General features: G+C 41.9%; 1 protein-coding gene across 1 annotated transcript in view; it reads right to left on the bottom strand.

The window, feature by feature from the left end:
• The window catches only part of zbtb16a (zinc finger and BTB domain containing 16a), a 136,369-nt gene that overhangs the window by 50,765 nt on the left and 72,456 nt on the right, over window positions 1-13,148 (bottom strand). Inside the window, exon 4 of the mRNA XM_089017182.1 lies at window positions 9,219-9,305. Within this exon, the coding sequence (XP_088873308.1) occupies window positions 9,219-9,305 (87 nt within the window). The remainder of the gene's footprint in view (window positions 1-9,218; window positions 9,306-13,148) is intronic.

The following is a 13,148-nucleotide window of genomic DNA, read 5'->3' on the forward strand; positions in this document are numbered from 1 at the left end:
GTGACCATAGATGAGTCTTGGGACGTAGATCGACTGGTAAATTGAAAGCTTCGGATTTTGGCTCAGCTCCTCGTTCACCACGACAGATCGGTACAAAGTCCGCATCACAGCGGACGATCTCTAGACCAAGTCCAGCGAGGACTTCCGCAGGTGCTAACAATGCTAATTCAACGGTAACGGTGTATACGAAGAGCAAAACCAGTGAGAATACGCAGCGTCGCAGAGCGCGCCCGGCAAATCTTTATATGAGCGAGGATACTCTGTGCAGTGGCGGGGAAGTAAATTAGCGAAAGCTGGTGTCACTAGGCAACTGGGCGTGATGCTTCTTTTGTTTGGGGTGAAAGGTTGGAAGCACTCCTGCTAATCTTGCTTCACAATTAAGGAATAATAAGGAGCGAAAGAATGGCTTCTATTGTGAGGGGCGCTAATCGAAAGGGTATTTGCACTGTAAATGGGGGGTTGGGTGAATGGATGTTGATATTTAACACTCTCCTAAGATGTCGGCAAACAATCGGCGACGTAATTACAAGGGGAGATTTACTCGGAATAACAGCGCAGACAAAAGAAAGCGTCTCGCCAAGGTTAAAATGCAACAGGGGATAATGGGAAGAAGCCTCCTACTTTCACGTTTTGTTTTTTCTTGTGAGGGGGGTGCCGATAAAGCGCTGGTCAGACCTTTGGCAATTTTTTTGTACCTTCCACGAGGGCGCAGCATTTGCCTTTTGTCCATGTTAGCGCTTTGTTACAGCTTCAGCTGTAGTTAAAACGCTATATAAATCAACATGTATGTATTATATTTTGTACAGCTGCCCCCATTTTAAGATAAGATAACTCCAGACCCATATAACTTAGGAATTAACTTTTTTTTTTGGATGAAAGAATAGAGTTTATTACGCTGAATTGAATGTTCATGTAGTCCAAAAACTCAATATTCTGTAGGTCCTGGAATTTGAGTGAAAGTGACAAAAACCGTGGCACTGGAGTGGACTATTTTTTTGCACATTGTTTTGCAGTGAATGAGTTAAGCAAATGCTAAATCAATAAATTGAAATAAAATGAAAAATAAGAAACCATTAAAAAAATACAAACAAAAATAGCGGACAAAAATACAGATGAATAGGAAATTGTGAAATTATGAGAAAAGAATTAAACTATACTAAATACTAAAATAAATAAAAAATATGAAATTATGAGAAAAAAAAAACAAATAAAATAATAAAATACCAAAAATGAAAATAAATTTTAAAAAATACATAAAAAAAAGATAAACAGACGCTCCCTTACCTAGGAACATTTGAGTTACGAATATCAGTACATACGAACATTTTTGTAGTAACATACAGTAAAGTCTCGTTATATCGATATCGGTTATATCGATAGTACCGCTTATTACGATACTATTTCTATGACCGCAAGGAGAAAATTACATGCACGCAGGGTCGGATATATCGATAGTCTCGGTTATATCGATATTTTTCGGACTCCCGAGAATATCGATATAACGAGACTTTACTGTATGTAGTATTCCCTCCAGTTATACATGTACATAGAGAGAATATAATTCATTAAATGTTTATTTTTCAGTACAAACCAATACAGGTTACTTATACAACCCTTAAACATAGTTAAATAAACCTTAAACATACTTAGAAAAGCCTTAAACATACACTCCCTACAAAATATGGCACTGAATCAACTTATGAACAAATTCAACTTATGAACAAATTCACCTGACGAACGACCATTCGGAACGTATCTCGTTCGTAAATTGGGGAGCGTCTGTATACATTCTGCTTTTTGTAAATATAAGTGGAACAAAACTCTCACCACATTCAAACGCACTCACAAAGGAAATAATTTGGGTTTGTGAAATGTTCAAAACAACATGCAAATGATATGTGGTGGGTGTCGTCGAAAGGGCGGCGTCCAGGGGAGTTAAGATGCCCTGACAAGATGGAGGGGCTGGAGGGCGGGGCGCTGAGGATATTGGTCGGCTAGATTTGTGGCATGTCCCGCTGACTTCCATTTTATGGCCCGTGAATCGCAGCGCCCGCTGGGAGTCCATAATCCACCCCCCCCCCCCCCCTAGACCCCGCCTTGCCTCGGCTTTCCCTGCCTGCTGCCCGGGCCCCCGTTAATTTATTGCCGTTTCTGAATGTGTGGCCGCCGTCTGCGGATTCACCCGTCCCATCCCAATTTGTTCGCCGATCCCACACACTTATTTCATGCCCTTATAAGAAACCCGAATCCCCCCCTCTCCCATGTTGTTCACGCTATGCCGCCTCAATAGGCCCGCGCCCGCCAGTTCGTGGGGTTCCACAGGGCGGCCGGGACCACTCGGGTTTGCTTCTCAATAAAAGCCGATTGCGAACACTCAAACGCGAATCATTTCTCGTTGGCGGGCGGCGGTTCCTCCGAGTTGCTCTCGGCTCGATACCGCATCAATCAGTGCTTTTTTGTTTCCTCCGCCTCGGGAAAAACTCATTTAGATCTTATCGGGAGAAAATTTGTTTGCAGGGGAAAGAGGAGGCGGCTCGTCGTGAGGGAAGTGACTGTAGTCAAGGTAGCACCACTTGATTTAATTTAGCCGCGATGGAGTCTCGGACTACTTGTACTTTGATTATTTGGGGAAGGCGAGTATGGGAAGGGTTAAAAAAAAAGATGGAGGAGCGAAAAGGAACACCTGAAGCATAAACAAGATATTTTTGGGACTGTTGATTCTTTTGGGGATTATCAGGAACACCCTCACATTAGTAGGTCGTTGCACTTGGATAGTATCTCATGCACGACTAACATCGCAATCGATGTTCCTCAACTTACAAACACCTTATCTTACAAACTTTTCATCTTACAAACGTCAAATTTCTGAAAATTAAACCTTATAATAAGCACTATTTTCATAATACACACCCACCACGGCTGGCGGAGTGATCTTCGGCGGAAGCACACGACCGAACAGCACCAGAGGTTAAGTTACCAACAGTCCTTATGGAAGGTGACTCTCCTTCCATAAGCCATCAACGACCATCAAAAAGGTCAATAAAACTTTATTTTACGGTACAGTTTATTTCTTTAATTACAGTCCTTATGTAATGCGCCTCTTTCCAAACAGCAATTCCCTTTGACCTTCGACCTCCAACGCCATTCCATCAAGCCATCAATGACCATCACAAATGTAAATAAAGTGACTTTATGATACAATTCAGTATATTTCTTTCATTACAATACAATAGCACATTTATTATACATAGAATAAGGTATGTTGTGTGTAGTTTTAAGGCTTATTTAGTTGAAAAGTATATTTTATGGAAACCCGGGAACGGATTATTCCCATTTTAATGGTTTCCTATGGGAATTTGTTTTTTGAGATACACACTTTTCGCCTTACACACTCTGTCTGGGAACCAATTAAGTTCGTAAGTTGAGGTCTCACTGTATTTGTATTTATTTCTTTTTAACCATGTAGTATTTGTATTCATTGCTTTATTTTCAATTGTACAAGGCAACAGATCCAAAAATATGGGATGAAACGAGTGTTTACACACATCGTATGATAGCATGACACCACGCTAGCAGATTAGCCCGTGCTGGACTAGTGTGCAAAAAAACTGTTTATATACATATACGCACATACATATATGCACATACATGTACGCATATACACATATACATATACACACACATACACATACATATACATATATATATAAGGCACATATAAGGCATATATATATTCACATATAAGGCACACCTGCGTATAAGGCTTTTGGGTGTGCCTTATACACCGGAAAATATGGTATTTGTATTTTTTTTAACCATGTAGCATTGCTTTTTTTAATAGTGCAAGGCAACATAGTGCAAGGCAACAGAAACAAAAATATGGGATGATACGAGTGTTTACATACATCGTATGATAGCACAACACCGCGCTAGCACATTTGCCTGTGCAGGACTAGCGCGTGATAAAAAACAAAAAAAACATTATATACAGTTTCTATTAGTTCCGTGTATTTATATTGTGCAAGATGCCAGCAGACCTAAAGATCTTCCATTAAATTCACGTAATAAATTGCGGCAATGCGTTTGCTAAGGCGGCCATTTTTTTTTTTTTGGTACGCTACAGATTATTTCCATCAATTCTGTTCATCAATTGGGGAGAACATTAACTGATCGTCACATATTGAAAAAAAATGATTATTAATGTACATTAATGAAGAAAGATACATATTTTGAAGCACAGCCTTTATATTTTAATTTAGGTTGATACCTTGCGAACAAAAAATGGCTAACATACACTGACTGATTTATCCTTATTCAAACAAGCGACGCATTTACTCTCCTGCAACAATGACCGCTCTCCCTCTGTGTGTGTGTTTACTTTGCGTATAGCAGGTCTAATGCTCCCTGACAACTTAATAACATCGCAATTAAATCGATGCTAAACAGATGCCCGCCTCGTGTGATTTCAAGCACTTTTGACGCCCGCCTGTTCGGACTCATTGACGGACGGCGACTTATCAGATGGTCGTTCGGGACACCTTGTTGCGACTTTTCGGCCCTCGTTTTCCTTCCCCAGCTCAATTATTTCTGGCTTGAGAATGAAAAGTGTTTACCGTGGAATCATGCTGTGCGCCCAATGCAGTTACCCGCGAGGCGCTTAGCATATTTTCCGCCTGTATTACGAGTCTTGAAAAGAACGAGGTGGGGAAAAGTGGGGGAGGATTGAGAGGTAATGAAACAGGCCACAAAAAGGACCCTCCCCAAGTGTGGCTGTTATCACCACGGTGGCGATGATTCACGTACGAACAGTCCCGACAGACAAAGTCCCGCCAAGGCCGCCCGGCGACAGCTAACTGCTCATTTCGCGACGCGTCCTTCGCTCACTCGCTGCGCATTTCCATGCAAATGACAAGTCGCGCTAGTGGAAGCTACAATCTGGCACCAAAACAAATCGCCGGGCCTAAAACAACGAGCGTCTTTGGACCTTATAATGCTGTTTTTGTTGACGTTGGCGTTTGGGGGCTATAAAACCTTCAAGCGAAGCTCTTTTCTCGCCGACCGCCTTTCACACGTGTCGTGATAGTGCATCACGTTAAGTGTCGTTAAGGCTGCCGTGCACAGCGTCGATCGATGCAAGGCGTTACTGGACACGCAGGAGGACAACACAATACATTAGGAAAACGTTGAAAGGGTTTGGGGATGGGGAGACCACGCCCTAATAATGCTAACATCACACTTTTAAACAAATTAGCACCGCCCATTAACTCATTCACTGCCATTTGCGAATTTATTAAATGGACAACCGACACCATTTTTTGGTTTGCTAACTGACATCAGAAAAACGTTTTATAGCCTCTAAAATACCCGAAACACACAGGCTGATATTTTAGTCAAATGCAAAACAGCAATAAAAATGAGTTAAAGTGTCCCAAAACTACTTTAAAATGGCTAGTTTCAGAAGGTCCCGCCCCCTTGTTCGTAACGTCACTATTGGTCACACACTGCCTTGCTCCAGAATCAAAACAATGGCTTCAGAGAGTTCAGATTCGGAGAAGATGCTTTCTTGTTACTCATCCAGTTATGAATATGATTCAAATAGTTCTGAAGAGGAAAGCATAAATGTTTGCAATCGATTAAAGAAGTCCTTCCGGATCAATTCGAACCGTCAGGACTCCAATGTAGCATCCCAGAAAATGCACAAGATGGCGCCCAAGCTCCGCTGGGAATTTGTGTCAACTAGTATCAAATAGTAGTCTTGGTGCAACACACAACGATTCACTATCGCGTTATTGATGTGTTTTCCTTCTAATTTCAACATCAACACGGATCAACGCGATGTTTTCAGACCAAACAAAATACCCAAAATGCATTGTGTGTCGCTTTCTCGGTCAGGGGCGTTCCAGACGTAACGTCACGTCTGGAATCGTCACCAACTCGAAAACAAGACTTCCTGAATATTCAGCACAAGTCTTAAAACGTTAAATACAGTAAAGTCTCGTTATATCGATATTGGATATATCGATAGTCCCGGTTATATCGATATTTTTTCGGACTCCCTTGAATATCGATATAACGAGACTTTACTGTATAGCGATTTGCCGTGGAATCAGTAGAAGTCATTTGAAGTGATTTTACAAATTATGGACACAACTTGTCTGGAGGTGTCGGTTGTCCTTTAAATTAGCCCCATCGCCAAAACATCCAGCGAACGGTTTACTGGTTGAAACCCCCCGCCCGCCCCGCCACCCCCCAAAAAATGCTGCTAAAATTAGCCTCCGTCTGTGTATGTTGCGTAACAGCCATAGCGCACATAAACAAGGCAGAAAGTAAATAGACTCGGAGTTGGAAGTATGACAGCGGCTAGGTTTTATTTTGGTTTGGATGATGAAAGCTTCCTCGATCACCCGGGGAGGATGTTTGCTTACTAAAGTCCCAGTTTAGCGGCAAAGATTCATTACATATATTCTTGGAGTCATTTTGTGATTTTTTTGTTGTTGTTGTTTTCCATAACTTGCTAAGAAGGGGAATATTTGTTATATGTTTCACACATCGGAATAAAACGCCACGTGATGTTTTCGCTGGGAATGACGACGACTTCAGGAATGCGCCAACGAGCTCCAAACTGTCCCGTGGTTTTATTTTTCCGTTTTTTTTTTCAGTCCCGGTGGAAGTTGAGTCAGACTGCAGCTGATGGCACTACGCCACAATAGCGAGCATTCAACGTGGTGGAGAGGGTATTGGCTCACCGCCGCGGCTACTGTACACACGATATAACAGCCTTTACGTTTCGTCGACAAATACGATGAAGGCAGAGGAGGAATATTTGCGAAACTTTGCACGACTGACACAAATTTGGGGGCAAAAGTAGCCAAAATGGCTGCCTGCCACTGGCATTGATGATAATGATGAGTGGCTATTTTGGGAATCTCTTTGCGTGCATATTGGCAGCCCTGATGTAAAAAGGTTGAATTCAGTTGAGTCCGAAATCCAGTTATCCAGTTATTTCTTGACAGCGTAGAAAGGAAAAGCGAGTAAAGTGGAATTTTGTTTTTCATATGCTACAGGTGCGAAGCGAAAATTGTTGGGAAATGCCTCAAATGTGCCAAAATATATTTTACTGATGGAATTTCAACACCCCATAAATGATATTGTACATTTCAGGAAAAAAAAAGAAATTCTATTCAGATAACACACACAAACACAAAAATAAATGAAATAAATAAATAAATATAAAGATAGATGGATAGGTCGTGAGATAGCTCGCTAGATGGCTTTCTAGCTAGCTAGCTGGCTAACTCGCTAGCTAGCTTGATCGATTGTAGATAGCTAGCTAGATAGATAAACAAACTGACATAGATTTTTAGCCAGCTAGCTTTTATTTTTAGGTAGCTATATTTTTAGCCAGCTAGCTTTTTTTAGCCAGCTAGCTTATAGTTTTGTCTAACTCTCTCGCTAGCTAGATAGTTAGATAGCTATCTAGCTAAATAGACAGACAGATAGAATTTTAGGCAGGTAGCTTTTGTAGCTAGCTAGCTTATAGTTCTGGTTACCTCTATAGCTAGCTAGCTAGATAGTTAGCTAGCTAGATGGACAGACAGACAGATCGATTTTTAGCCAGCTAGCTTTGATTTTTAGCCAGCAAGATTTTTAGCCAGCGAGCTTTTTTTAGCCAGCTAGTTTACAGTTCTGGCTAACTCGTTAGCTAGCTAGATTGTTAGATAGCTAGCTCGCTAGATCGACAGACGGATACATTTTTAGCCAACTAGCTTTGATTTTTTGCCAGCTAGATTTTTAGCCAGCTAGTTTATAGTTAGCCATCTAGCTTGCTAGCTAGCTTCCTAACTCGCTAGCTAGCTAGATTGTTAGATAGCTAGCTAGCTAGATAGACAGACTGACCGATAGAAAACCAAATTAGGAAATATATGTCACGCAGATATACAGAATTTAAAGTGGAATCATAAAAAACAGCCAAATGAATATTGAAGGGGAAAATGTGCCTTCTGCATTTGAATATCCTCACAAATGTACAATATGGATTACGATCACAATTTTCAGATTAAAAATAAGATTTGAAAGTCTCATGGATAAAGAGATAAAAGTATACTAATTTAATCCAGTTTGGGTGAAAAAAAAGAAACATTAACATTTTCCGTGGGTCCCCCCAAATTAAAATACAACCAGAATTGTTCTTCAATTATGTCCCCATTATTATAAATGATTTGATTCAATCAGCATTTTGGGGAAAGTCATTTTAAAAAGTCACACATGTGGGAATTAAAATGCTAATTCATAGTTGTATTCATGTAAACAAAATTAAACTGGATGTAATTCATATGTATTGTATCTGGCTAGCTATCTAGCTGGATACCAAGGCTAACTGTCTATTTGCTGTCTGTTGGCTGTCTATTAGCTATCTAGCTGGCTATCTCGCTAGCTAGCTATTTGCTGCTTATTAGCTATCTGGCTGGCTAGCTATTAGCTATCTATTAGCTGGCTAGTTAGCTTTCTATGAGTGGAAGCCGCTGCTCACCCACAGAAAAACGTATCCTCTGACTGTAAAGTGACCTTGAGAGTTTTGAAAGGCGCTGATAAATGACATGTATCATTATTAATTGAAGAATTAAAAAGTGAATAAAAACGTTTATGATGAAATACAAATGGTAAAACAGGCCAAAAAAATGCAACATTTTAAACACCATAAATGGAGAACCCGTGAACTTTGAATACGGCATCCGGGGAAGGCTTACAAGATTTCTACGACCATTTATTTCCTCTGTCCAATTTGTTAAATGTTCTGTCACACACTCACACGGGCTGAAAATTAAGACCCGATCACACCATTAGGTCTACTTAACAGCAACGGACATCGGAGACAATCCCGTCCGTCTAAATTAAACACCTCATTCCGCCTCACATCTGCTGAAGGAGGAAGGATTTACTTCCTCCCAATTTCCATTTTGGCAAGCCGCACCGTCTTCCCATCTCCATATGCGGGGAGGGAAAAGGAGAAGGGGGGGGCTGCGATAAACAACACCAGACCCTGCCAAGCGACTATGTTGATTACTGTTATGTCTTTTGCGCTTTCAGGCTAAACCGGCGCGGCGCCATTTTGTCGTCCGTCATCATCACCGCCGAAGCTTCGGACGAGATTGGCCAACGCGGGCTTGGTTGTCAAGTACAGCGACAAAACAAACGAGTGGTGTTTTATTGGTTCTTACCGGTGTGGATCTGCCGGTGAGCCTCCAGGGATTCTTCCGTCTGGAACTGAGCGCCGCATTGGTCGCATACGATGGCCTTCTCGCCGGCTGAAGGGCAAAAAAAAAAAAAAAAAAACATAAAATGAAGAATGGATGTTGATCACACGCCAAGGTGACACGGATATGAGACAAGTGCCGTGAAATGCTAATCTTATCATAGCAAAAATGGCAGCTAGTCATCAAAAGTTAGCATTTTTAGCTTCTTCAGTTTTTAACTGACATCAGAAAAACGTTTTATAGCATCTAAAATACCCAAAACACGCAGGCTGATATTTTTAGTCAAATGAAAAACACCAATAAAAATGACTTAAAGTGTCCCAAAACTGCCAGAAAATGAGCTCAAAACTGGGGAGATTCAGAAAGTCCCGCCCCCTTGTTCATGATGTCACACCAGGATACTCCTTCACAAACTGCCTTGCTCCAGAATCAAAACAATGGCTTCAGAGAGTTCACATTCGGAGAAGATGCTTTCTTGTTATTCATCCAATTATGAATATGATTCAAATAGTTCTGAAGAGGAAAGCATAAATGTTTGCAATCGCTTAAAGAAGTCCTTCTGTATCAATTCGAGCCGTCTGGACTCCAATGTAGCGCTTGTGCGCCATCTTGTGCATTTTCTATGACGCTACATTGGAGTCCAGACGCCTCAAAATGAGACGGAAGGACTTCTTTCATCGATTGCAAACGTTTATGCTTTCCTCTTCAGAACTGTTTGAATCATATTCATAACTGGATGTGTAACAAGAAAGCATCTTCTCTGATTCTGAAGACATTTTTTTGATTCTCGAGCAAGGCAAGACGTCCTGGCGTGACGTCACGAACAAGGGGGCGGGACCTTCTGAAACGGAAACTTTCTGAGGTCATTTTGAAGTAGTTTTGGGATACTTTAAGTTATTTTTATTGGTGTTTTGCATTTGACTGAAAATATCAGCCTGCGTGTTTTGGGTATTTTAGATGCTATAAAACGTTTTTCTGATGTCAGTTAGGAAACAAAAAAAAAATGGTGTCGGTTGTCCTTTAAACCATAAACACTATTGAGCCAAAAGTTCAACAAGAGGCGCAGAGCTTGAAGCTAGCGTTAGCATCTTCATAGCATGTGACTCAAGAGCCGCAGAGCTTGAAGCGCAGACTAGCATTAGCATCTTCATAGCATGTAACTGGCTATCATGATCCCGGATGGGACAAATTGAACACTTAAATTGACCGGTGAATGCTTTTATGTGACTGTGGAAGAATCCCGTATAGCCTAGCTAAACGACATCCGTCTTCTCATTTTAAACCTCTCTGACGAATACCCCCCCCCCCTCTTCCCAAAGTCCATTTGGGTCAATTATTTTGAAACGCGTCGAAACCAAAGTGCCTATTTATCCGCTGTCAACACCAAGTGCCACTTTTCTTGCTCTTGTGCTTCGAATACAAACAGTTTACAGTGATGCCTCCAGGCTTACGATATGTCATGTTCACTTTATCGAGAATGTGTACAACCGCGTACTGGCAATAAACGTACATATACGCCATGTACATGACATCAGAGCGCCGGCTAATTATGGTTTTTACAGACTTTGGCAAGGCGTACTCTACATGCCATACGCATCACACATCAAACGCATGTACCAAGTGAACATCTGGGGATTGTGTTTGGACGCCTGTGTGTGTGTGTGTGTGTGTGTGTGTGTGTGTGTGTGTGTGTGTGTGTGTGTGTGTGTGTGTGTGTGTGTGTGTGTGTGTGTGTGTGTGTGTGTGTGTGTGTGTGTGTGTGTGTGTGTGTGTGTGAGTGAGTCCACCGCCAGTACACGCCGATCTCTCGGTTTGTTCTTGGCAAGGTCTCCCAGGTTATGACACCCCCATAGAGAGAGCAAGAGATCACCATGAAAACAGGAAAATGATTCCAAGACCCCCCCCCCCCCCCAAAAAAAAAAGAATAAGGGGAGGAGGGGGGTGTTTTGTGCGGTTTTGCAACTGCGGTGACATGAGGGAACGGCCTGTACTGTAACGAGCGCCGACTGGAAAAGCAGAAATGACACAGAGCGTACATGACAGTGTGTGCTTGCCAGAAGAGTGCTTATGCAACAAGTTATGCAAAAGAGGAGGGGATTTGGGGGGGGGGGGGTAGTCAGCGCGCTGTATAACCGAATACAGCCGGATGGTGGTGAAATGTGACCTGATGAAAAGTGGCGCATCTTGGTTTCATCTGTGTTTATTTTCATTTCACCCCCCCAAAAAAAGAAGTTGCCGCTAGCTTAAAATTCAAGAAGGCATCATTAGCCGGCGTATGGCGGACGCAATGGTAAGCATATGGCGGATTAGCAGTTACTTAACCTTTGCTGATCGACAACGAGCGCTAGCGAAATGACGCAGCGCTCGCTTACAAGCACAAATCTGGATAGGGCAACAAGGCGTCTGAGTAGCTAGCGTTCACTTTGGGCAAAATGGCTACATACTTAGAAGTCGAGTTAAACATTCTCTTTACAAGAAATGTCTTATGCGGTTACAGGAGTTTTATAAACGCTATTTTGATTAACATTTCACTTGTGGAATAGAAATAAAGTAGCAAAAGCCACTTGTTTTCTTCATAGATATATACACTGTAATCACCTGTCTCTTGAGGCTGAAGCCAGAGTGGCAGCCATCTTGTGTTGCCATATTTACTTTTGTTTTTTTTTTCTTCTTCTAAACTGAAAGGCTGTTACCAGTATTTTTTTATGCCTGTAATGGAGTCACCTGGACTTGTAATAGAGAAAAATACTTTGTTTATGGCAGCCATTCGATCTCATTCCGGTTAATCATGAGTTACCGATGTTACATTTTCCATACATATTTTCTTCCTTATAGGCTCGCCTTCTTGTCATCACTGACGGTCTTTTGAGTAGCGTTCTGATGTATACCTGACGAGAGTAAGTTTAGAATTAAATACAAATAAAAAATACGTTCCGACATTTTCCCTGACATTTTCAGACAACCTTATAACACACAATGTAGAGACACGTCACAAAGAAATCAATGTCACATTAGACGCACTTAGCGAGCGGTAACCCCAAAATGGCCGCCGGTGACTTCACTTTTCACGACGCAGTGTCGGCGGTATTAATAATAGTAATAATACATTATATTTTAAGCAGTCACAGACAAGCATAGGAACTATAATAAAAAAATACAATCACAAAATAGAATACAATAAATAAAATACTATTATAAATAGAAACAACAGAAAGAGCTACATAGAAAATGCATTTTTTTTTATTATTAGCAGTGCAGATTATTATATGATGAATGTCAATGTTTCAAAATGGCTGGCGGCGGCCATTTTGTGACTAACTTGTTTACTAATAAATGACATTAAGGTGCTATGGGCTTAATCACAATTCAGCTTGTTCAGAAGCCCAAATTGCTCCAGATTGTACTTAACGCCCATACGTCACTTTGCTGTATTTCTTTCCCGTCATTCCGACAGCGAAAGGACGTCGCTTTTGTCGCGTGGGAAGCGCAGCCTTTTGTCGGCGTTGAACGCGCGAGACAAAGATAACAACTGACGTGAACTCCCCTTCGTCGCCGTCCATAAAAGACCATCTTTCCAAGTTCGCCCGTTCGCCATCAAAGGAGATTTAGCACTTTAATTTGGCAGTGAAAGTGGCTAATGGCTACATTTGCCGTCATTTACGCCTAGCTAGCTAACAATTGACGTGCGCTTGGCCCGTCCGATGTGTACCTTGGCTTTTGCCCACTGAAGCCCCCCCCCCCCCCACCTTCTTTCGTGCCCCGCCGCGACCTCGCACAAGTTGATCCTCCTTGAAACCAGGCGCTCGGCGAACGCCTCCTCGCAATTTACGGGCGGGTGCCACAAACGGGGGGCACGGTCCGCACTAAACTGCCTCCCCGCCCCGTGCCTGGCCC

This window comes from Hippocampus bargibanti, linkage group LG16 (assembly GCF_051943395.1).
Source record: "Hippocampus bargibanti isolate YZ-2025 linkage group LG16, ASM5194339v1, whole genome shotgun sequence".
NCBI lineage: Eukaryota > Metazoa > Chordata > Actinopteri > Syngnathiformes > Syngnathidae > Hippocampus > Hippocampus bargibanti.